Genomic DNA, 26,801 nt, shown 5'->3' with positions numbered 1-26,801 from the left:
GTTACCTTTACACTAATGTAGTGTACTCAGTGTGCGGTGGTATTATGAAAAAGTGTGAAATATTGTTGTGAATTGAGGGATCACGTGCTGTTGAGAAAATGGTACCCAATAGACTTGTTTGACTCAGGATTACATAAACTTTCAATCTGTAAAAAAAAGAAATACAATTGACTGCTATAAGAACATACAAATCTGTGTTGGAAGAAGTAAAGCCAAAATATGCTTAGAATCCAGGATGGCGAGACTTCATCTCTAATAGTTGGACATATTGTTAGGAGAGGCCAGAGCCTGAAGAATATCATGCTTGGTAAGGTGGCGTGTTAGCAAAAAAGAGGATGGCCAAGACCGAAATGGACTGGGCAGCACTCGTGGGCTCCAGATGAACAATTGTAAGAATGTTGTAGGACCAGCTAGTGCTTCACTCTGCTGTTTATAACGTTGCTGTGAGTCAGCACGGACTCAAAGGCACCTAACAACAGAATAGTTACAATTATGTAGAATTCCCGGTGGCACAGTGATTAAAGTGCTCAGCTGCTAACCCAAAAGTGAATGATTTGACTCCACAAGCTACTCCATGGGAGAAAGATGCAGCAGTCTGTTGGTTTTTCAAAGATTTGCAGCCTTGGGAAACCTACGGGGAAGTTCTATTCTGGCCTATAGAGATGCTATGAGCCAGATTTCAGCTCAGCAGCAGTGCTTGCGTGAAATTATATGCATTCACACATGTGCTCACAAACTGCAAGCTCTGTTCTTTGCCATGCTTTCCCATTTATACTATCTTGAAAACAATTTCAAAACTGTATGCTGTTACCATTTTTGTAGCTTCACTGATGTATAATCAATTTACAATAAAAGACACATACTTGGAATAAAAAAAAGACAGCCAAGCATCTTAACCTTATTTCCTCCCTTTTCCCCATTCCAAGCATGTCTCAATCTCTGTATCCCAAAGCCCTGTTGCTCCAAGGATGTGCATACATCATTATTTACCTCTGTCCCACTTAACCCTTGCAAACCTGCCTAATTGTTTTCCTGTCCGCTTTGTTCTTCCATTCCCGTCCCCCTTCTTATGTGTTGCCCCCCTCCATAGCACCCAAACTATCCTGTGTCTATTCCCTGCCCCATGTTACACCTTCCCCTCACTTCACCCCCAACGTCCTGGTAACCAGCAAAGAATCCCCTGCCCCCTTAGTATGGGTTCTTTTTCTTAGTCTTTTACAGTAGTGGTTCTATGCAGTATTTCTTCTTTTGTGACTGACTAATTTCACTCAGCATGATGTCCCCAAGATTCAACCATGTTATGCGTTGGCTTGCAGCTTCCTTGTTGTTCTTCAAGGTAGCATAATATTCCATTGTGTGTATGTACCACAGCTTGTTTATCCTTTCTTCAGTTGATGGGCACTTGTTTATCTCCATCTTTTTGCTATTGTACATAGTGCTGCTGTGAACATTGGTGTGCATATATCTACTCTTGTTATGGCTCATATTTCTTATAGGTAAATACCAAGTAGAGGAATTGCTGTATCATAAGGTATTTCTATTTCCAACATTCTGAGGAAGTGTGCCATATTGCTTTCCAGAGAGATTGGACCATTTTGCAATCCCACCAGCAATGCAGGAACATCCCAGTCTCTCCACATCCTCAACAGCATTTATTGTCCTCTACTTTTTTGATCTTTGCTGTTACTGCTGGCGTTAGATGATATCTCATTGTTGTTTTGACTTCTGTGGGCCTCTTACTCCATTAAGAATATTTTAAAATGTATTTTATGACTGTTGATATACTCCAACCTATAAGGAGCTCTGGTAGTGTATTGTTTACGATTCGGGTTACAAACCTTAAGGTCAGGAGTTCAAAACTATCCGCAGTTCCGCGGGAGAAAGATGAGGCTTTCTGCTCCCGTAAAGATTTACAGCCTCAGAAACCCCGTACAGGGTTGCTATGGGTCGGAATTGGCTCAACAGCACTTAAAAACAACAACTTTTTTGATCTTTGCTGTTATTGCTGGTGCGAGATGATATCTCATTTTTGTTTTGATTTGCATCACTCTAATGGCTAGTGATTGTGAACATTTCGTCATGTGTTTGTTGGCTGCCTGGATCTCCTCCTTGGTGAAGTGTCTGTTCATATCCTGTGCCCATTTTTTAATTGGGTTATTTGTCTTTTTCTTGTAGAGGTGTTGTAGTTTCCTGTATATTTTAGAGATGAGTCCTTTGTCTGATGTGTCATTGCAAAAGATTTTTCCCATTCTGTGGGTTCCCTTTTTATACTTCTGGTAAAGTCTTTTGATGCACATATGTCCCAATCATCTACTTTGTCTACTTTTGTTTGTGTAGTTTTCAAAATGTTTGGTAGTCTGTGTATTCCCTGAATTAGTGCCCTCACATTTGTCCCTATTTTTTCATTGATGGCCTTCATAATTCTGGGATTCACATTTAGGTCTTTAATCCATGCTGAGTTGGGTTTTGTATAAGGTGTGAGGTGAAGGTCTTATTTCAATCTTTTGCATGTCGCTTTCCAGTTCTGCCAGCACCATCTGTTGAAGAGACTTATCACCTCCCCATGCGATATATTTAGGTACTTTGTCTAAAATCACTTGACTGTATGTAGATGGGTTCATTCCTGGATTCTCGATTCTGTTCCATGGATCAATGTATCTTACATTGTAGCAGTACCAGGCTGTTTTGACCACTGTAGCTGTGTAGTAAATTTTGAAGTTGGGAGTGAGAGGTTTCCAACCTTATTCTTCTTCAGCAGTGCTTTGCTTATCCTGGGTCTCTTTCCTTTCCATATTAAGTTTGTCATTGTTGTTTTTTCCATCTCTTTGAAGAATGTCGTTGGAATCTGGATTGGAATCACATTGTATGTGTAAATTGCTTTGGGCAGTATTGATATTTTCACAATGTTAAGTCTTCCTATCCAGGAGCATGGTACATTCTTCCATTTTTGTAGGTCTCTTTTGGTTTCTTGTAGTAGTGTCTTGTAGTTTTCTTTGTATAAGTCCTTTGTTTCTCTGGTTACATTTATTCCTAGATATTTCATCCATCGGGCGGTTATTGTAATTGGTATTGCTTTCCTAATGTCCTATTCAATGCTGTCGTTTTTGGTATAGAGAAATCCAGCTGATTTTTGTATGTTGATCTTATATCATGCCACTTTGCTGAATCTTCCAATGAGGTCTAGTAGCTTTTTTAACTGAGTCTTTGAGATTTTCTACATATAGGATCATATCGTCTGCAAATAGAGAAGAGTTTTAGGAAGTCTCATTTCTTATATGGGGAATATCAGTATATATAATCCAAGTAAACAAAAGTTTCTTAGGATCCTGAAAACTTTTTTAGGAGTATGAAGGGATCTTAAGATCCAAATGCTCAACAGCATCCTACTGCATGTGTAGTTTCTCATGTGCATTCATGTAAGATGGCAAATCAGAGAAGCCAAGGAATGAGCTATTGGAGTGAAAGGAGAGCTCTCTCTTCATTCTCATGCCTTCCTGAGATGACATAAGTCTAGAAGAACATGGCTCTACGGGGATCCAGTACAATCTGTTATTTTATGAGTGTTGGAGTTGGTATGAACCTGAGATTATCTTATCCAATCACCTCGTTTTTCAAATGAGGAATTTTAGGCCCAGGAAAGCTAAGTGGTGGCACCCATGACTACATTGCCGGGGCATAGCTGAACCAAGAATGCATTAGTCAGCTGATTCATTAGACAGCTATATACTGAGCCCCTGGCATGTTCCAGGCACTGTTTTAGGGACTGTGGAATAGCAGTGAACATGATGGTGTGCTGGAGAACCACTCGAGTTCTTACTTTGGATTGTTGTTGTTGTGTGCCAAGTCGGTTCTGACTCATATCGACCCTGTATATGGTTTCTAAGGAGTGACTAGTCAGTTTGAACCACTGATCTTACAGTTAGTAGTCCAATGCTTATCCTACAGTGCCATGCCAGGACTCTTACTTTGGATTGTTGTTGTTGTTGTTAGGTGCTATTGAGTCAGTTCTGACTCATAGTGACCCTGTGTAGTTTTCAAGGAAGCAGCTGGTGGGTTTGAACTGCTGACCTTGTGGTTCACAGTTGCTCCTACAGCAGCACCAGATGGTCCCAAATGGCTCCACGAGAAGACATTTAACTAGTCTTTTGTTGCCTACGTATCCATTCCTTCTAGAAAGAAGTCTGAATTTTTGGACTGATGGATGTGATCAAAATTGTCTAGCTAAACATCATTGTTTTTACCCTTTCCTTTAGTTTTAGTATAGTAGTAGATAATGCTTTGGAAGGATGTCTAATAGAAAATGCTTTAATATTTTAGCAATGTAAAGTTATTAATTTTCAAATTAACACATTTACTATCATATAATAATGTAACAGTTCCTTGTTATATTGATAAAATTTTAAAATAATAATGAAAACCCCAGTAACATGCAGAGGTTTTTAGATACGTAGGAAAAATCCTCCATCATACAGGGGAGAAGCTTCTTCCCCAGTCAGTGTTCTTAGTATTCATCTCCTTTGCAGTAGTTAGAAGGGGCATGGTGGTCCAGTGTGGTTCAGCACATAGCTGCAAACCAGAAAGGTGAATGATTGGAACTCACCAGCAGCCTATGGGAGAAAAGACCTGGCAGTCTGCTTGGGTACAGCTTGCAGTCTCGGAAAGCTTGTGGGGCAGGTCTGTAGGGTCACACCACCGCTACGTCATAATTAGAGAACTGGGTAGTCACCATGAGTCAGAATTGACCTGACAGCATTGCTTGTTAGTAATGGCAGTCAGCTTTGCCCAGTGTGTATTTGTATTACAAGGTCATACCCCAGTGTGGAGAGAAGGGCTTAGCTCGTACTGCACTCACTCCATGAGTGGTTGAGCATTCAAAAGCTGCCTCTGCACGTGTAAGGCTGGCATTTTGCACTGGTTGTAGAAGAGCACAGATTTCTGAGACACAAAGCCTGGCTTGAATCCTGGTGCTATCATTTGTGGTGACTCTGCATCGCATTGCTTACCCCTTCACTGGGCCTCATCTTCCTCTTTAGTAAGGCTGACTAATGACTCCTAGAGTTTCTTAGAGTATTTGTGAATGTTGAGTAAAAAAATATCTATGCTTTCGCACACCTCCCTGTATTGCTTGGTACATTGCAGATATATTCATTGCCTTTTCCTATCATTGACCTGGTGGGTAGTTGGCCTGTGGTGCAGATTTGGGAGGGATAGACAGCAGAAAGTTGCTTTTCTTCATTTGGAAAACATTCATGATGATGTGATAATCAAGACATTCTATCATGGGTGATGTTTCTTCCCTTGCCTCTTTTTCACATAGCTTGTGTTTAGCTTCAATGAAAAGCTATTTGGCTTACTGGTGAAAGATATTGAAGCTATGGATCCTAGCATCCTGAAAGGGGAGCCTGCAACAGGAAAAAGACAGAAGGTATGGTTTATTTCTAATACTGGAATCAAAGTCATCTTTATGATGTGAATTATGTAGATTATCATAAGTTCTCTAGCCATTCTCTTATTCTTCTAGCTTTCATTTTTGTACTTTCCTTTAAAATAATAGTGAGAGAAAAAAATTGCCTTTTAATATGTGTATAGTTATTAAAATATATTTATTTGGAGACCTGATCAACATTTGAAATTTGCATATGTTCTTGTATTCCTGGTTGAATACAGATGCTATGTACTGTAATATGGTTAGTAGGTGTTAACTAAACAATAGCATTAAGAAAGGCATTATCAAAAAATATATAGACTTTGCAATATAGGAAGAAAGTAGAAATAGTTGGAGAGAAGTAAATATAGCTAATAATGCTAGTTAGCAAGATGTATTTTGCACAGAGAGACCTCACTTCTCCCTCATTTGTAGCCTGTTTAGAGAAATCCAGAGATCTGATACTAGACTAACTAAACTAATTCTGGTTTTCTACACAGATTGAAGTAGGACTGGTTGTTGGAAACAGTCAGGTTGCATTTGAAAAAGCAGAAAATTCTTCACTCAGTCTGATTGGTAAGATGGTCATATTTAGAAGATTCTGACTGAAGTGGGATGATCTGTGTTATATGTGACTCAATGATCATGACTTTCAAGTGGGGAAGGAGTAGGGGGCATGTCTGCTTGGGGAGGTTTATCATCAAGCCCTGAGGTGTTCCTATCTGCCAAATGTGCCGATGGCCAAGACTCTTCATGTAGATCACCATTGTCCAATAGAAATATAATGTGAATTGCATATCTGATAGTTGATTTCCTAGTAGCCCCATTAAAAGTAAGTAGAAATAAGCATACAAAATTAATTTTTAGATTTAAAATTTTAAGATTGTTTTAGGTTTACTGCTGCTAACATCTTACATAAAGTTAGTACCATTATCAAAACTGTGAAATTAGCATTTCTCCATTGTTTCTAACTGAGCTACAGACATTGCTGGGATTGCATCGGATTTCTCACTGCATCCTTTGTCTGTTCCAGGATGTCATTCAAAATCGCTCGCACATTACATGTCTTGTCCCTTTAGTGTTCTTCAGTCTCTGGCAGTTCCTGAGACTTTCATTATCTTTTATGCCATTGAGAAGTGGTCAGTTACTTTGTAGAATGCCCCTTGCCAGGCTGTTGTATTGACTAATAGCATCACTCCTATTACTACTGAATCAAAGGATGAGTGTGCAGGTAAAGGCTTTCCAATAGATCCTAGTTCAGCACTACTCTTGTACTAGAGTCCTGTTCTTTTCTGTTAAGATAATGCAGCCTGGTCGCTAAGAATAGCAGCCTAACAGAATAACAATGTCATCAACTGTGTAGCAATCTCATTTTCAGTTGGCATAACTGTATTGATGTTTAACCCAACAGCAAATAGAGGATTTTCATGGGCAGCTATTATGTGCCCCTTTTTTCTTTTTTTTTAAAGTTTTTATTGTGAATTGAGTGATAGTTTACATGGGAGACCACCAGTTTTATACTCATCGTTTCATTGCAAATTATTACAATCCCCTCTGAGCATCATCATTCAACAGTATTTGCTTCTATTCCCTTTAGTTTGTTTTGGTTTTTTTTGGGGGGCGGGGAGGGCAGGGAGATGTACACAAAAACACTCAGGATATAATCATTTAAACAACCCAAGGGCACATTCTGCAAGCTTGCCTCCTGGCAACCAGCACGCAGCCTTTCTTTCTCCATGAGTCTACAGTCCTTAGCTGCTCCCTCTCTCCATGTCATCACCTCTGCCTCCATCTCTGGTGCTGCTCTGTCTCTGGATAGGGTCCCACATTCTGCTTGTGCTCGTCTCCCTTGATGGTCCTAGGCTCCTTGGCACCCATCTTAAGCCCAAAGGCACAAATAGATTGAAAGCAAAAGGATGGGGGAAAAAATACTCCATAGTGAACAAAAAGAGCTGCAATGTTTAACATCTGACAAACTAGACTTTAATTCAAAATCTGTCACATGTATGATACAAAGGATGTTATAGAATGATAAAACCATCAATTCATCAACAAGATGTATGCACCTAACATCAGAACCCCAAAATACGAGGGGGCTTTAAAGAGTTGATGGAAAAAGAGAAGTAAAAGATAAAGGAATTTCCCACACACATTTTGAAGCACCATCATAGTAACAATATGATGATACCAAACTATCCTTCTACACACTCTCTCCTTCTCTACTGGGTACAAGAACCCTGTTTTCTTGATCCATGAAATATTTTCCTCTCATGCTGTTTGTTTTTTAGTTATGAAAGAAAATTTCATTAAGTTTGAATAGGCAAAAGAGAGAAAATAAAACACTACCAAGATGGATTGGGAATATGGTAGCATCAATGGGCTGAAGTGTAGCAACAGTTGTGACGTTGCCCCAGGACCGGGCAGTATTTCATTCTGTTGTGCGTAGGGTTGCTATGAGTCGGTATAGACTTGATGGCACCTAACAACAACAATAGTCTGTCTCTCCAAGGAGCTTGGTAGGTAGTGGGTTACCCATTGGGTTTCTAACTGCAAGGTCAGCGGTTTGATTCCACCAGCCACTCTGTGGAAGAAAGATGATGCTTTCTACTCCTGTAAAGATTTTCAGCTTCGGAAACCCTACGTAGAGGTTGCTATGAGTTGGAATCAACTCGATGGTAGTAGGTTTTGGTTTTTATAGTCTCTCCAAGGAGCCATGGTGGTGCTGTGGTTGAAGCACTTGTCTGTTAAACCCGTGGTTAATGGTTCAAACCCACTGGAGAAAGTTCTGGCAGTCTGTCTTCATAAAGGTTGTTGTTAAGCGCTGTCAGTCCGTTCCGACTCATAGTGACCCTGTATAGGGTTTCCAAGGAGCGGTGGGTGAGCTTGAACCACTGACCTTGCAGTTCAAACCAACTTTGCGATCTAGCACATTAACCCACAGCACCACAGCAGGACTCCTCATAAAGATACAGCCTTAGAAACCATATGGGACAGTTCTCCTGTGCCCTATAGGGTCACTGTAAGTCAGAATGGACTCCACAGGTATGGGGTTTGGTTTGGTTTATAATCTCTGTCTTGAAAAAAAGAAACTGTAAAATTTAAAAATATGATTCTGTATTCATACTGTTTCATAACCTCTCTTCACTTACTGTATTTTAAGATTTTAATAAATGCACCTTTACAACATGATTTTTAATGGCAATACTGTACACCTGGAGTCCTGGTGTGGCACTGTAGGACAAAGCACTGCATCAAAAACATTGGAGCGGCTTGAACTGCAAAATCGGTGGTTCAAACCCACCAGCCACTCCTCAGAAATCCTATATGCTATGAGTCGGAACTGACTTAATGGCATTTAATAGCAACAACAACACACTGTACAGCTAAGGAGCCCTTGTAGTGTAGTGGATTACCAACTGGACTGCTAACCACAGGTCAGCAGTTCCAATCTACATACCAGCCACTCCACGGGAGCAAGATGAGGCTTTCTGTTCCTGTAAAGATTTACAACCTCGGAAGACCTATACTGGTTGCTATGGGCAGAGTCAACTCAACGGCAGTATGTATAGTTCTTTGGTTTGGGTATATGTATAAGAGGCCTTCAATAAGTCTGTGGAAAAATGGAATTAAAAGATGACATTTCTCACAAACTTTTTGAAGTCCCCTTATGTATTACTTTATAGGTGTAGAATCCAATCTCCTGTTAGTAAGACAATATTTCAGAGGGATTTGTTTGTATTTGATATGTACGCCTTTCATAAAGTGTCTTTTCTAAAGGTAGTTGCTTGGCTTTCACATAATGTGGACATTTCTTCATACAATGTAGGTATTTCTACTCAATCTGTGAAATTGTGTGCCTGATTTATTTTTTCCATTGGAAATAAAATTATATAGTGATTTTACCCTGGTGGTGTAGTGGGTTATGCATTGCACTACTAACCACAGGTCAGTAGTTCGAATCCACCATCCACTCCAAGGAAGAAAGACTACCTTCTGCTCCCATCATGATTTTGGAATCCTGGTGTGGCACTGTAGGATAATCACTGGACTGCTAGCCACAAGGCAGGCAATTCAAACCCACCAGACACTCAGAAATCCTATACAGGGTCCCTGTGAGTAGGAACCAACTCAACAACCTTAGTAACAGTGATGTCGCGGAACATATGTTTGGCCACATGAGGGCAGTAGAGTATAAGAAAAATACTATAGCTTCATAAAGGAAATTTGGTCCACAAAACTCTAACCATAAATTTCCATCTGGTAGCATAGTGGTTATGAGTAACACTGCTGATCTCAAGGTCAACTGTTTGAAACTGCCAGCTGTTCCATGGAAGAAACATGAGGCTTTCTGCTCCTGTAAAGATTTCACAGCCTCAGAAACCCTGTCAGGGTCGGTATGAGTCAGAAGCGACTCCATGGCACAGAACCACCAATTACCACCAGGGTTCACTTTTTCTAGTATGACTTTTCCTTCCCCGATTTTATAAAACCGATAATGCTTTTTGTTGTTTGCTTACATTTAGGTGTAATAAGGTACTTTAGTCTGTGTGTTTGATGTAGTAAATGTGGTTCTCTTGAGTGGCTTTAGGTGGCGCTCTGACATTTGCGTTAGAGCGTTTTTATCTGTAACCATGAATTTTGTAACCACCAGAATTTTTAGAATGTTGTAGACTTTTGTGTGCAATTGAAGAAAAACCAAGTAAGAAATCAAATGTATTCAGTACATCTTCTCATGCTGAAGGGTTATATACTTAGTTATAAACTTAACCTACATAAATAAATGTACTTGCTTTGAAATGCATTTGCTTTAGTAACCCTGAGGAACTGCTAGATTATGGTGGCATTTCTGGCAATCCATCTTCAGATATGCACGTGGTATTTCTTCTAATCAAATCAGTTAATTAACTTGGCTAGGGTTAAAGGTTAATAAGACCAAGTTCTGGGTATTGATTACAAGTGGACTACAGCATATGTTAGCTAATCATTTTGAAGATGTGTTGGGACCCTAACTAGGAACCAGACAAAGTAGGTCGGAGTGGCTATCAGTTAAGAGCATGCTCTCCATCTTTGTAGAAGGGCAGCTCTCGTTATTCAATGAGGAAGCCTAGCAAGTTCGTCCTTCTACTCTGAGTGATGAAACTCCTCTTTCCCAGCTGATTCTTTTTCTTTGACCTAGGCAAAGCTAAAACCAAGGAAAACCGTCAGTCTATCATTAATCCTGACTGGAACTTTGAAAAAATGGGAATAGGAGGCCTGGACAAAGAATTTTCCGATATCTTCCGACGAGCATTTGCTTCCCGAGTCTTTCCTCCAGAGATTGTGGAGCAGATGGGTGAGTTTGAAAAGGAAATTTTATATTGTTTAAAGAAAAAAAATTAATGTGATAAAGGATCTCTTTTCAATAATGTTTTGAAATTATTTTTTCAGACCTGGCAAAGTATTTTTCCACTTTAACTTAAAAAAAAAAAAAGTTTTCTAAAAAACCCTTATTATAATGTTTAAAATTACTTTTTAATTTTATGGGGGAAATCATAGAATTAACGTTTGTGGTTGGCCCATTTCATTCATTTATTTAGAATGTTTTGCTCTAGGGCATAGTTAGAAGTTCCACTTGCCTCTGAAAATTGGTATGGGGCCCTGCTGAATACTCATTACCTATTAGACTGTAGGCCGTGTTCTAATATTAGCTGCTGCTCCTTTTTACTGTTGCATTGCTTAATTGGTGCATTTTCATACCTAGAAAAAGGCCACCTGACAGATCTTAAAATTAGCTAAGTTTGATCCCCAAAGACAAATGCAGAGTGCATAGAGGTGTTCCATGTTGCATACAAAGAAATGCCTTATCCAGTTGTCACTTTCTTCTTGAAGGTTATGTAATTTGTCTGTATGAAGTGGCTTATTTGCCCCAGTGGAAATGCTATCGGGACTCTCCTTATCATTGGTTAGACTGGAATGTGAGCAGCCGGATAATTTAAAGACAGGAATTTGTAACATAACTGCTTCTGGCACACTATTAGTATGAAAACTGTATCCAAACAAATGGCAAGAATATGAATATATTACTCCCCTCATCCCCATCATTCTGTATCTTTAAATTGCTACTGGGAGATAAAAGTATATTCAGCATGATGGGGATAAGAACTGCTTTCTAAGCACTAAGTGCCTGGGATGTATCAGCCTCCTATTGTTGGTAGCTTTTCTGCCTGGTCACTCACTCGGATGAATTACAGATGTAGCACACACCTGTTCGCTGGGTAAAGGTCGACTGTGGAATTGGATTAAGAGAAAATGACAGAGACCCTCATCACCTGAGTTTTATACACCTTGAAATGGCAATGACAGGCCTTTTTTTTTTCCCCCCTGAAAGATACAGAGGCCAAGTCCCTCCCTAAAAAACAGAATTTTAATTTTTTAAATAAATGAAAATGGAATAGTTCACTCTCTTGGTAATGTTCATTTTGATGCACATTATACTTGTGATGAATACATGGAAATGTGTTTGAGTGTATTTTGGATGTAAACAGATATAGCAAGATGATTCCAAATTTACTAACTTATTATGGAATGTTTTTCCTGGTTTTCCAGACTGGGACCTGGTACGGAAAGGTTTCTAGTGATTCTGTTTCTTTGAACATTTATACTGTTCAGCCAACAAGTAGAAAAATAAATGCTTCTGTAATAAGCCACATCATTTACTTATAAATACTCTCTCACCGTTTGGAAGCTATTGAAAATTCATTTACAAGTTAACTTCACTATCTGAAAATAGAGTGGTCTGATGATACCATTTAGTATAAAGTGAAGATGTAATTACCATTAATTTTGTTCCCATGCCCGAAAAATAACCTCCCAAATCATAGCAAATAACACATAAACCCTAACGTCACACTAACAGAGAGTGTTCACAGCTACGGTGACGTGATGAGTGTAGTTCCAGGAAGGAGTGTGGCCACACCACTTTTGTGGCTCAGGTGGTTGCCACGTCTTTAAGGGCTGCTTGCAAAATAAATACTGTCAGCTGGTTTCGCTTTTCTTAAAAGCAAAAATCCTCTTCAGCTTTCTTTCGATTAGCCAAAGTAGGCACTAGTGCAGGGCTCTAGTAAAAGCAAAGTGACCTAAGCTGAACATTCAAAACGGGGAGGATACCTGTACTCTTTTCTGTGTGCACATTTGGGCCTCTCTCCGAGGTCAGGCAGATAATGCACCAAGGAGGAAAATGCCTATCAATTTGTGACTTTTTGGCAGCTGTGATGTTTAAGTTAAAAACTGGTTTGGGATTTATTTAATCCGGTAGCCGCTGTCTGGAAATGTGTTCAGTTTGTAGTAGGGTGTTTTATTGTTGGTGGTGTGCTGTTTTAATTGAGGACAATGGATTTGAACTTTCATTTCCCAGAACCTTATATATGATTTCTCCTTCTGATATTTTAACACTGATTTCTTGTTGTTATTAAAGAGCTGTTAAGTTGGTTCTGACTCATGGTGGTGGTGGTTATGTGCTGTGGAGGTGGTTCCAACTCACAGCGACCCTGTACAGGGTTTCTGAGGCTGTAAAAAGCTTCATCTTTCTTCCACAGGACAGCTGGTAGTTTCGAACTGCTGACCTTGCGGTTTGCAGCCCAATTTGTAACCACTACGCTACCAGAGCTCCTTACTCATAGTGACCCTACCAAGGGTTTCTGAGGAGTTTGAACCTCCAAATTTGTGGTTCAAACTGAGCCGACCTTGTTGAGTGCTTATCCTACACCAGGACTAATTTATTGAGACCAAAAAAACAAAAAACAAAAAATGAGCTCTTCCTTTTTCTATAAGAAAAATTTTTTTTCTCTGTCTGGATTTGCCATCTAGAAGCATGTGCTCTCAATTTGATTTAAAAGACAACTAGTGTAGAGTCCTGGTGTGGCACTGGAGGATAAGCACGGGCATGGTAATCGCAAGGTCCGCAGTTCAAACCCACCAGCCGCTCCTTGGACACCCTATACAGGGTCATGATGAGTTGGAATCTCCTCAGCGGCACTTGACAACAACAATGTAAAAAGCTTTGTTGGCCTTTGAGCTGGACTGAAAGACAGTGTTCTCTGTATTCTGGATGGAGAGTCTGAGTACCCTCAAGCTCCTTGTTTAATGGTGGGATGGCAAAGAAGTCACTCTTCTGCTCTGCATGTGTCACTCCCTGTGTTTCAACTGAGGCTTCTTTTCCCCTTTGAAATTTGGAAGAATTACATAGTAGAATGTTTCATTGCTTTCCAAGTACAGTGTGGTTATAAAGTTCTTATTAGGCTTTGGCAGAGGTATATCAAAGTACAAATTGCTACATTTGAACAGAATATAAAATCAAATTACACAAGCCCTTCCTATACATTCAAGGTCAGGGTAAAAGAGTATGTGTTCTTTGGGCAACAAAATTAGTTGCGTTTTCCTCAGTCTTTGTTAACTAAATGGACAAATCTGTATGCTTCTGTAATGCAGTCAGGCACTGGATATAATGATTAATCAATTCAGATGGGTAAAGAAAATAGTGATTAGAAAAGAATAATTAATGTAGGTTTTGGATTTTTGTTTGGTTTTAGACAGATAACTTTTTTTTTACTTTTGACTTGAGACCAAATTACTATCTTTGGAACCTGGAGTTTACTTTGTTAACAGGAATCTAACCAAATGTGTCTTTTTGCTTAACTGTAAAATTTCAAAATTCACAAAGTGATGGTGGTGTTTGTGTGCCATGGACTGAGTTCCAACTCACTGGGATCCTGTATAGGGTTTCCGAGGCTGTAAATCTTTACAAGAGCAGAAAGCCTCATGTTTCTCCCACTTAGTGGCTGGTAGATTTGAACTGCTGACCTTGCGGTTAGCAACCCATAGTATAACCTACTATATTACCAGGGCTTCTTTCACAAAGTGATAAATATAGACTTCTGCGTTTCTGTGGTTGTGTTTACAAGACTGATAATTATTATGCTTCTATGTAACAGCGTTTATTCCCACACATGTAGTCAGTTCGATTCCTGTGTGAAGTCTTTTATGTTGTTGAGAAAAGGTATTTGTAATGAATAAGGTGTTGGTCTTGCAAAATTCCATTATGCGATCTCCAGCATCTTTTCTTATTACCAAGGCCATATTTTCCAATTATAAATCCTTCCTCTTTGTTTCCAACTTTTGCATTTCGGTCACTGGTGATTTTCAGTGCATCTTGATTGCATGTTTGATCAATTTCAGACTGAAGAAGTTGGTTTGTCGTTGCTGTTGTTCAGTGCCATCAAGTCGGTTCTAATCCATAGTGACCCTGTATAGGGTTTCCAAGGAGCAGCTGGTGAGCTTAAATTGCTGACCTTGAGGTTCAAACTGACTTTGTAATCTAGGTTGTTAACCCACAGCACCACACCAGGAGTCCAAAGAAGTTGGTAAAATTCTTCAATTTCATCATCACGTACTTTAGTAATTGCTGCATAAATTTGAATAAGAATGGTATTTGACTGGTCTTCCTTGTTGTTGTTAAGTATCTTTGAGTTGGTTCTGACTCATAGCGACCCGACCCTGTATAGGGTTTCTGAAGAGCAGCTGTTGAGTTTGAACAGCTGGCCTTGTGGTTCGCAGCCCTGTGCTGATCCTACAGCATCACACCAGGAGTTCAGTGTTAATTATCCTATCACAGACACCATTGTACTTCAAGATAGATCTTGAAATGTTCTTTTTGGCAACATCATTCCTCTTCAACTTTTTGTTTCCAGCATAGTAAACCATAAAATTGTCCAATTCAAAAGCTGAATAACATCAGTCAGAACAAGGCCAGGGGCCAACTATGGAACAGACCATCAGTTGTTCATATGCAAGTTCAGGCTGAAGCTGAAAAAAATTAAAACAAGTCCAGGAGAGCCAAAATAGAACTTTGAGTATATTCCACCTGAATTTAGAGGCCAGTTCAACAACAGATAAGATGCATTAGACACTAATGACCGAAGACCAGAAGGGTTGTGGGAGGATATCAGGAATATCATACAGGAAAAAACAAAAGGTCATTTAAAAGAAAAGAAATAAAAGACCAAAATGCATATCAGAAGAGAATCTGAAACTTGCTCTTGAATGTAGAGAAGCTAAAGTGACTGGAAGAAATGATGAAGTAAAAGGACTGAACAGAAGCTGCTTGAGAATACAAAGTATTATAATGAAATATGCAAGGTTGGCAGTTGAAGCTCACCAGCCACTCCTTGGAAACTGTATACAGGGTCGCTATGGGTTGGAACTGACTTGGCAGCACTTCACAACAACAATGGGCAAAATATTGAATGACACAGAAAACATCAAAGAAGATGGAAGGAACACACACTGTACCAAAAAGAATAGTTGATGTTCAACCATTTCAAGAAGTACCATATGCTCAAGAACCAATGGTATTGAAGGAAGAAGTCCAAGCTACCCTGAAGGCATTGACCAAAAAACAAGTCTCCAGTAACCGACAGAATACAAATTGCACTATTTCAAAAAATTGATGTAGCACTGGAGTTGCTCACTTATCTATGCCAAGAAATTTGGAAGAAGCTACCTGAGCAACTGATTAGAAAACTTGCTTATTTGTGCCCATTCCAAAGAAAGGTGACCTAATGGAATGCAGAAATAATGGGAAAATATCATTAATATCACACACAAGTAAAATTTTGCTGAAGATAATTAAAAAACAATTGCAGCAGTACATCTACAGGAAGCTGCCAAGAAATTCAAGTTGGATTCAGAATAGGACGTGTAACTAGGAGTATCATTGCTGACTTCAAATGGATCTTGGCTGACAACTGAGAATAACCATAAAGATATTTACTTGAGTTTTATCAACTTTGCAAAGGCTTTCAACTGTGTGGATCATAGCAAGGTTTAGACAACATCATTCTGTTGTGCGTAGGGTTAGAACTGCCTCAGTGGCACCTAACAATGTAATATCGCTGTTTACCTTTTCTTATAAAACTTCATTGCTTTTTCAAGATTAAAAATGTAGTTTAGAAACATACAGAATGTTGTTGATGAGATAAGAAGACTAAATTAACTACAGGCACACCATTCTGATGTAAAATTAGGGATCAGTTGAGATAATATACTAAAGGTTCCAATTTGTTAGTTTTTATCTTGAGTTCCTTCAAGTACATGGTATGTATCCTCCCACTTTTGCTATATTTTTATGGAATTAGAATCAAGGAAACCTTAAAGGAAGAAGAAGTAACATAAAACTTTATAGAGAGAGACAAAAGCCATGTGTAGAAACAGGAAAAGGGATTGTTGTTGTAAAGTGCCGTCAAGTAGGTTCCAACTCAAAATGACTCTATATAGACTTTAGAAAGAACATCACCTAAGTTTTTATTGGTGTTGTTTAATTAGTATAATGGTTTTAAGTTTTCCTTGTCTGTAGTAGTTTGTGTTGCCCAGACCCAAGTGGACAGCTCCTCTTTGGAAATACAAGGGGCCTTCAAAAAAATTGTGGAACCATTCCATTCATTATCTTTTCATTTCATTTTCCCAATAACTGTTTGAAGCTCCCTTGTATATGAAAGCATTTTCAAAAATATTAGACTTACATCTTGCATTTAGTGGATACAAATTGATATTTATTTTGAATATCCTCCAACATCCACAATGATAGCTGTTTAATTAGCAATGACCTTCGCTCCTCTTTTTATGGAATAATAGAAGCCCCATTTAAGTGCTAGGGTACAGATGTGGGCATCTGGTCTCTCGTGTAGGTGAATAAACACAGCAGCTGACTGCTGTTGCTGAGCATATCCAGGAGCCAACCAAATATATAGGCTTCTTTCTGTTCAGACATTTACCACACTTTTTCCTTTGCATGCACTTTTGTGGTCAGTGCTCATTGTAGCTATTTTGTTGGCAAAGATAGAGTTACTGCAAAGGAACGGCATTATTCAGCATCCCTGGCAATGACCTCTACACTGTAAATGTCAGAGCAAAACAACAAATTCTTTTTAAAGAACAGTGGGATAATTGTTGAAGAATTAGTCGGTGTCTCAGTGTCATCTTGAGACTAGGTTCACATCTATCCAAGGAAAGGCTCTTTGGCAGAAGCCGTCCCATTTAGAGCCAGAAGGAGAGGGTGTGGAGACCCACGGCCTCAAGCCTCACATTGCCTTTGTGTAGCTCTCTAGCGCTCCCAGATGTCCAAGCCACCTAGTGGAGGAGGGATGCCCTGGATAGGGTCCTGTCCCCCAGTCTTTGAAACGGACACCATTTTTTTGGTCCTCTTTTCTTCGTACCTCCCTCTCTTCACTCATTTTCAATCTGTATATTAATTTCTTCTGAAATTCTCAAGGAAAGCAGCTCTTTCTGATGCCACAGTGGAGCTGCCAAGGAGCTCCGGAGCCTTTCAATCACATGCAGACATGCAAGTAAACTATAGTGGAAGAAAGGGCACTGAGGTTTTGTACATGCCATATTTGGGAGGGAAGCAGTTCTTACTAAGATTAACATAAACACTGACACTCTTAAAATGCATTTTCACAGCCCCACTCGTGTGGAGAGATTGCAATTTAAATGAGGGTTAAGACATCTAGCTGAACTCCAGGGCTCTGTAAAAGGAACCCTAAGGCTAAAGAGCTTATCTGAAATTTGAAAAAGAAAAAGAAAAAAAAAACCCCGAAGCTTTCTGACATTCATCTTTTTTTCTTGTATTAGTCATAACTTGCTTTTCAGCTATATATTAGGTTCTGAATGCCAACATGACATCTGTTCAAGTTTGCCTGTAATTTATTAGGAAAGGAAAAGAAAGCAATTGCTCACTGTTTAGAGATGCAGAACTTTCCCCTTGGACTCTTCCACTAACTTCTCATCGAGAGGATGGGATGCCTGGAGTAATGAGGAGTGGGACACTTTACTCAGTCTAACTGCACTGGGGGAAATTTATCAAGTATGAGCTTTTTGCTCTTGTTTTTATTTTTCAATAAGAAGAAAATGACTTAAAACCACATGGTTTCCAAAACATCTGGAGCAGGATTTAGGAAACAAAAGCACAGACCCTAAAAAATACTATAGATATTTTTTTGTAAATTGCATTTTTTTTTTTAAACCTAGAATCAGTTTTTCCACTGGTTTCCATTTTTTGTTTTTTTAAAGTAAGTTTATATTTGAATAGAAATGTTATAGCTATGCAACATATCTTAAAGTCAGAGCATATGAAAATTCAGCTGGCATTTTTTATTTATAGGTATACTTTAGAGATAAATCTTTGGGGGAGGCAGAGCTGTCTCCAGAGTTACCAAAGGATTAGCTCTGCTGGCAGCTACAGTTGAGTTACTTACAGATCAGCCATCATCAGGCCGACACCAAGTGGAAGGAGACATGAAATGCCCACCAGTAAGACAATTATTAAACAGTGATACGACTTCCTTGTTTTGGAATACAGTGGGACAGATCTTAAAATGCTGTATTTCTAAATGTACTGAAACAGACATTTATACATTAATAACAATGTATAAAATGGGAATAAATGCATTGTAAAAATTGCTAAGGATGTACGTTAAATTAAAAATAGTGGTTACTTCTGTGGGGGAAGTGTAGGGATAGGGAATAAAGGAAGATGTATCTGTTCCCTAAATGGTTTGATATGGTATTATATATAGTTCTATTTGTGCACTTTAAAAAACAATAGCACCAACCGGACATACAGGCGGTTTCTCTCTTGTGGTGGCTCTGCCAGCATTGTAACTACGGTTGGAGGGAGCAGGCATGTTCCACCTTTCTCCGTCTCTGTGGAGGAGATGAGCTCAGGCGCTAAGGGCATGGACTCCGAGGCATTCAATGACTGCCCCTTATGGCAGATAGGTGTAAAAGGATAAAAACTATTTTCTGATAGGTAATAAACTACTCTCCACGACTTTTCGCATTCTAGTAATAACCCACTGCCATGGATTCTGATTTACACAGGGATTCCGATGCTATAAATCTTTACAGGGGCAGACAGCCCATTCTTCTCCTGAAGAGTGGCTGGTAGATTTGAACCTATGGTCTTGTGATTAGCACCCCAATACCTAACTCACAGCACCACCAGAGGGTATTAGTCATTTATCTTCTTTCCAAACTGTGAGAACATCTGTGTTCAAGCCTCTAAGCAGCTAAAGAGGAAGCGTTAGAAAAATCTGGGCACTGAGGGAGAGCAGTTTTTGACATTTGAGGAACAATACTTGCATTTGTTTGAAGACTTCTAATGCTTCTATTGAGGGTTTTAATTTGTGTGACTCTTTACATGGCAGATGTTTTCTTCTGCTTTACCCCCATGTTTTTATTACTTAGAGTGCCAAATAATGCTTCACGTTTATTAACTTATTTAATCGTGGTGTGACTCTGTAGGATAATGTACTGGACCACAAGGTTGATGTAAACTGCAAGGCTGGCGGTTCAAATTCACCAGCCATACCTTGGAAATTCTATACAGGGTTACTATGAGTCGGAACTGACTTGACGACACTTAACAACAATCCTCATAAACAACCTTATCAGGTAGAAACTCCTTTATCCCATTTTGCAGAAAGTAAACTGAGTCTCAGAACGGTTAAGTAGCTGATCCAAGTCATCCTGCTAGGAAGTGGTAGCGTCAGATTTGAATCCAGACAGTCTGACCTCAGAGCCTAGGCCTTTACCTCCTATGCCAGTTTCCTCTCATGAAAGCCCATCCTATGAAATCATTAAAGCCAGTCTTCTCAGCCCCGCCTCTCAGGACCCTGTGAGGAGGCCTTCTGCCTAGCCTCGAGTTGCTCTACTGCAGTACCATTCGTGTTTGGGGCCAGGTAATTCTATGTTGTGGGGAGTTAGTTGGCTGTGGTGTGCATTGCAGGATATTTAGCAGCATCTCCGGCATCTACTCACTAGATGCCAATAACACTAACCCCCACCCCAGTGCGATGACCACAAATATCTCTAAACATTGCCAAATGCACCCTCAGAGGCAAAAATCACTTCTAGTTAAGTACCACTGATCTAGTCCAGTCCCTGTCTCCCTTTCTTAACAGAGACAGAAACTATGTCCCGTCCCGTGGTCACTAAGCAAATTATTGGCAGAACTAGGATTTAGAGCCTGGTTCTCCTGATTCAGGAACCCTGAATGGAGGAAAGGAAATTACTTTCTACCTAAGTTTCCATAGCTAATAACGGCAAACCTGGGGTTGGAAATCAGAAAGTCTGGTCCCAGAATCTGCATTTTGAACTATTACTGCTCTCTAAGGAGTTCTGGTATGGTGCTCTAGGATAAGCACTGGACTGCTAACAGCAAAGTCGTTGGTTCAAACTCAGCAGTCATTCCTTGGAAACCCTATACAGGGTCGCTGTGAGTTGGAACTGACTTGACAGTACTTAAAAACAGAGAGATGAGACTAAGAATCGGGTAGTCAATAAAGCTGTGAATTTTCTGTCAAAAAATATCCTATGAGTCATTTTGTCTTTCTTTCCTTGAGTAATTCTCAAAGAAATTTACTAAGTTTTCTATGTACAAAGGTTCAAAGAATTTAGACATAGCAAGTTTTGGGGTGAAAAAGAAGAAACTATTATACTTGCTACAGCATGGATGAATGTTGAAACCATAATGCTGAGGAAAATAAGTTAGTCACATAAAGGACAAATATGATTCCACTTATATGAAAGATCTAGAACAGGCAAGTGTCTACAGATCAGAGTTTACTAGTGCTTACCAGAAGTAGGAATGGGGAGTGGGACACCGAGGTCTTCTTTTGGGAAACTTTGGGGACCCTAAGTGGTGATGGTTGGCCAAACATGAACATAATTGATGTCCCTGAACTGTACATGTGAAGATTGTTGAAACGGCAGATGTATTGCTACCTATATATTTGCCACAATCATTAAATAAACCAAAACAGACAAGAAAGAAACCTTTGACGATTTAGAAGTGTGCCCGCACCATCACTCTCTATAGATGACAGCCTTAGCATTCAGCCGGCCTTCAGTCTTCAGGAAGTTGGTAGAAGTCTACAAATTGACCATGCAGGGAGATAGTTACAAACTGCAGAAATCTTACCTTTGTGTTTAGATACCCGACAACTGTTCATACTTTGCTGATGCACCTGCCTCCTCCCTCTGCTCTACTTTTCCTTCCTTAGGTGGACTTGAGGGGGGAGAGGCAAGTAGTAGACTGTTAAATGACCACCTCCTCATTTTCTAAGACCTGCTCAGTGATTAAGGCAGGGCGTATATTGGCTGAGAGCATTAGAATCGCTTTAATTGTTCCGGTTTTTAAAGTCTGACTAGAGAAACTCTCTCAACCGAGACTCTTTAATTTTCTTATTTCTGATGGATTTTCTGAAACTTCCTTTGAATGAATGTAGCAAGAGTCAGTGAACTTATCTCCTTATTCCAAATCAGATGTACAAGTGCTCAATATGGGAGAGTGGCTGAGCTTTCTTAGACCCTAAAAAACCCACTGTCACTGAGTTGATTGCTGCCCTAAGACAGAGTAGAACTGCTTCCTAGGGTTTCCAAGACTAAATCTTTCCAAGAGCAGATGGCCTCTCATCTTTCTCCCACAGAGCAGCTGGTTGATTTGAACCACTGACCTTGCCGTCAGCAGTCTACTTCTTAACCATTTCATCACTAGTGCTCCTTTCTAAGACACTTAGTGTTGTTGTTCATTCAGTTCTGAGGGTTTCTGTGGCTTTAAATTTTTGCAGGAGCAGAAAGCCTCATCTTTCCCCCCTGGAGCAGTTGGTGAGCTCAAATCACTGACCTTGTGGTTCCCAATCCAGTGGTTATCCTATAAAACCACTGTGTTTCTTCAAAGGCACTAAGGTATTATAATTACATTGTTTTTGTAGTTGTTGATATATTCAGATTGCCATGAGCTCAGGAGATGTGAAGAGTTGGTAGCAGGGCTGTAATGCCTAATACCTAGTAAATGGTCTGCTCTTTTTCTCATATATATATATATTTGGTACCTCTGTGGCACTGTAGGATAAGCACTGGACTGCTAACTGCAAGGTAGGTGGTTCAAACCCACCAACGGCTCCTTGGAAATGCTACACAGGGTTGCTATGTGTTGGAACTGACTCAACAGCATTTGATAACAACAACATTGTAGCATAACACAAAAAGGAAGCAGTTACTGTGAGATGTCAGGGAAATGTTGCCTTGAATGCACCATCAAACTAGAGACGGAACATAAATGAGTAATGTTTAAAAGCTGAATAACAGAATCTAACAATGATATCAAAATTTAGTAAATGACTAGTATCAAATGAGTGTTATAGTTAAGTCCTGTAGAAATTTCAAGCGAGGCAGAACTTGAGTGAGGCTTTAAGTGCTGAGTAGTTTGGGATAGAAGGGGAAAGGATGAGTACCCATATCCCAGGAAGGACAGACTACACAAGGTACAGATCTCATGACGTAAACCAACCTAGCAGCGCTATTGTGAAGAAGCAAGACTGAAGATGAAAGAGGTATGTTGAGGTTGGGTTGAGGAAAGCTGTGAATGCAACACTCAGGAGGTGAGAACTTTTTGGGTGACTGCTACCCCTGTTTAACGTTCCAGACAGACTTAAGTGCTCTGCCTGTTTCCCCTGGACTTTGTCTATAGAATCTAATAGTCATTACACTGAGAAGTCAGGGTTCTTCAGCTTCAGCACTAAGGACTTTGGGACTGAATAATTCTTTGTTATGGGCACCGTACTTACCAGCATCTGTGACCTCTACCCACTCGGGAGCTAATAGGTCCCCCTCTCTCCAGTTGTAACAAAATAGCTTGCCATGGAGAACCACTGCTAATGTCTTTTATTATCAAACTCTGTGTTGTTTGGAATGTAGTCAGTAGCCTAGTGCTGGGCCATGAGCCAGTCATGAACCAGTCAGTAGACCAGTGCAGTCTATGACAAAACATGTATTGGAAATTGAGAGTACACTTTTAGAAATTTTTAATAGCAATTTGACATTGCTGCAACTTTTTTTTGTTATATTTTCAAAAATATCAGTCTATAGTGGAAATTTGAAAGGGAAAGAAAAACAAAAACAGGACGTCTGCGACAGATAGTGTGAGATGTACTGCCCTACATCAGTATTTGCTGACTTAATACAATTTGAGAATGAATTATTATTGTAATGAGGAGTTATTGAAAAGTTTTAAAATAGCAGAATAAAGCAATTAAAGTGTGTTTTAGGATAATTAATTTGGTTATTCTTTGTGAAATGAATTCTTCTAAAGAGTAGGTGATGGCCTCAATAATGTAGGGGATTAGAAGTTGGATTAATCAGGGTGGTAGCAGTGGAAAGCGAAGAAAAGATTACAGACAAGAAATTGGTGGCAATTGGTGATTAGTCATTATGGATGACAGAATTGAAGGAGGTAGTACCCTGACCCATGTCTCAGGGCAAACATGTTGGAAATCAGAAAATGAGGAGAATCTAGTTAGGGGAGTGAGTGTTTATATGTATGGATATATAGTCTGTGTTTATAGTAACCGCTAGGTCTGCTCTGGTGCCATAGCACGTTACATGTGAGGCTGCTAACCACAAGGGCAACAATCCTAATCCACCAGTCACTCCACGGGGGCAAAAAAGAGGATTTCTGCTTCCATAAAGATTTACAGCCTTGGAAACTATGCAGGATTGCTGGGAGATGGCACACTATCACCGCCACATGTTTACTGTAACAACTAGACACAGGTAGGTAGACGTGTTCAAGTGTTCATTAGATTTGTGAGGTAAATGTTGTATGTCATGGGCCATAGTTTCATTACCGTGACAAGAACCTGGAAGCTGGAGGGAAGATGAAGTAGTCCAGTTGTTGTCAAATCATTTCCAACTCATGGCAACCCACGTGTCAGAGTAGAACTTTGTTCCATAGAGTTTTCAGTGGCTGCTCTTCTCAAAAGTAGAAGGCCCAGCCTTTCAGGCCAAGCACATTACCATTTTCACCATCCAAGAACTCTAAATTGAAGATTTTGTTGTTGTTGTTAAGTACCGTGGAGTTGGTTCCAACTCATAATGAGCCTGCACAGGGTTTCAGAGGTTATATACATCTTTACGGGAGCAGAATGCCTCATTTTTCTCCTGTGGTAGTTTCAAACTGCTGTCCTTGAGATTGGCAGCCCAATTCGTAACCACTATGCTACCAGAGCTCCTTTGAAGATAGGAAGAATTCCTGAAGCTTTAAAGATTTACTCAGTGGTCACTCTAGTCAGTTTATATACCTCCTTTCTCGGAATGCGTTCTCCACTTGACTCCTCTTATTCCAAATGTTTCTGAAATTTGTTTTCCTTCTCCTGCTCCTTTTCTTTCTTGTGGATTTTACTTTCTCTTCATGTCCATTAAAATATTGAGGGTTCTCAGAGGTCTGGGCTAGAACTATGCTAGAACTTTTCCTTATTCTGTGATTATTCTAAAGTTGACCACATCCATATCCATAATTAGCATCTTTAAGCCATTAACTCTCAAATATGCATTTCTGCCTCAGTGTCAGTTGAGAGCTGTGCACCTTACAGTCAAAACAGTCGAACCATCAAACTGTCCCCTCTGCTGTCCCCAAACATGCACCCTCCTCCTCTGTTTTCGGTCTCAAGCAGTCATACCGCCATCTACACCCAGTTTTTCTAGCTAAAGCTCTGGACCCTTTTTTAACTCTTCCCTTTCCCTCACCCTCCACTTTCAGTCAGTTCTGTGATCTTAAATATATCTCAGGTCTGTCCACTTTTCTCTATCACCCCATACCTCTGCCTTCCTCTGGATACCATTCCCTCTTGCCTGAATTTTTCCCTAAGCCTTCACTCTTGCCCTTCTCTAATCCATTCTCCACACTGTAACTGGAGTGATTTTTTTTTTTTTTTTTTTAAGAAAGGCAAGTCTGATCTTGCCACTGCACTGATTCAAACTCTTTAGCAGCTCCCCTTAACTCTTCACATGGCTGACAAGTCCTGTATAATCGGGCCCCTGCCTCATCACTCAGCTCATCCCCTCCCCGAGATGCTGGGTTCCAGCCAACCTGTACTATTTATTTTCAGTTCTTCTAATTTACCATGCTACTGTCTCTCACCTCTGTATCCTAGGGTATTTTTTCCCACCATTATTTTATCCTGTTCATCCTTCATGCCTCAGCTTTGATCTCACTGTTCCCGAATGCTTTGCCTTTAGTGCTTCCCCCTATGTGTTCCAATAATTCCCTATATTCGTTGATGAATTATTTCATGGTATTACCATTACTGGTTACATTTCTATAATCTAGCCCCTCTCCCAACAAGCATAATACAAATTCTGTAATATTGGGATCTTGTTTATTTTGATCACTAGTGTGTATTCTACTCCTGGTTTTGCTGCCTGGCTCATAATACAAGGGGGCTTCAAAAAGTTCATGGAAAAATTCCATTATCTTTTAATTCCATTTTTCCATGAACTTTTTGAAGCCCCCGTGTATAAATTTTCAAGAAATGAATAAATGCAAAATCCTTGGTTAATCTCAGGTGTAGAACACTTTGACTTTTAGACTCACTCCCTTCCTCAAAATGCTTCCAGCCTATTTGGGAATAACACTGTATTTGTACCTCCCAGCACATGCTTAGCCAGATTAGCAAAATAGGCAATCTGGGGAGCAGCAGATGCCTTACAGGAGTCAAGCGATGTCTTGTGAAAGTCAGAGCAGTGAAGATATTTATGGCTCATTTCTATGTTTAGACTCGTGTGTGCTTTTTGACTGTGTGGATGCATGTAGTGTTATTTTTGTATTTAAATGAGATTACAGTCAACATTGCTCTGTGGCTTTTTTCTCTATTTAACTGTGTATCCTAGGCGTTTTTTCCATGATGGAAGATATAGATAATATTCTTTTAAAAGTAAGTGTTATGAAAATTATATTCACACAAGTCCAATAATCGTAAGTTAACATCTCTTCCTGAACAATAAGGAGATTCTTGGACACACCACAACAAGGTGGCTTTGAATCTGCCTTTACCACTTACCACTGTGTGAACCTGGCCTTCTTAATGCCTCGGGCCCCAAACTCTCTGAGCCTTGGTACACTCAGCTGCAAAATTCAAATGGTATCTATACAGGGTCGTCATGAATTGGATCCTGCTCGCTGGCACTTAACAACAACAAAATTTGCTTTCTAGCAAGGGTGAGAAACTTTTTTTCTGCCAAGAGTCATTTGGATAGTTATAACATCACTCACAGACCATACAAAATTACCAACTTAAAAATTAGCCTGGTCAAGCAGACCAACCTGGAGTGGTTAGAAGAACAGAAGATACTTCTTGAAAGAAAAACCTACAGGAAAAATATAAAACAACATAGGCAGACCGACTGTTACTACAAGAACAAGCAACTTGCTTGCCCAGGAAACATCAAGGCAAGTGGTCGGGTCCCCTCAGTGCAAACCCCCTTCCAAGACTAAGACTCAATG

At 39.8% G+C, this 26,801-nt stretch overlaps 1 protein-coding gene across 2 annotated transcripts in view; it reads left to right on the top strand.

Annotated features, from left to right (window-relative positions):
• Positions 1–26,801, top strand: part of NSF (N-ethylmaleimide-sensitive factor) — a 183,386-nt gene that overhangs the window by 51,689 nt on the left and 104,896 nt on the right. For both annotated transcript variants that reach the window (XM_006833530.1, XM_006833531.1), the window contains 3 exons: positions 5,318–5,425; positions 5,926–6,001; positions 10,602–10,757. In XM_006833530.1, the coding sequence (XP_006833593.1) occupies positions 5,318–5,425; positions 5,926–6,001; positions 10,602–10,757 (340 nt within the window). The remainder of the gene's footprint in view (positions 1–5,317; positions 5,426–5,925; positions 6,002–10,601; positions 10,758–26,801) is intronic.

Source organism: Chrysochloris asiatica, unplaced genomic scaffold (genome assembly GCF_000296735.1).
Source record: "Chrysochloris asiatica unplaced genomic scaffold, ChrAsi1.0 scaffold00007, whole genome shotgun sequence".
Classification (NCBI taxonomy): domain Eukaryota; kingdom Metazoa; phylum Chordata; class Mammalia; order Afrosoricida; family Chrysochloridae; genus Chrysochloris; species Chrysochloris asiatica.
This window is presented reverse-complemented; position numbering and strand designations above follow the sequence as displayed.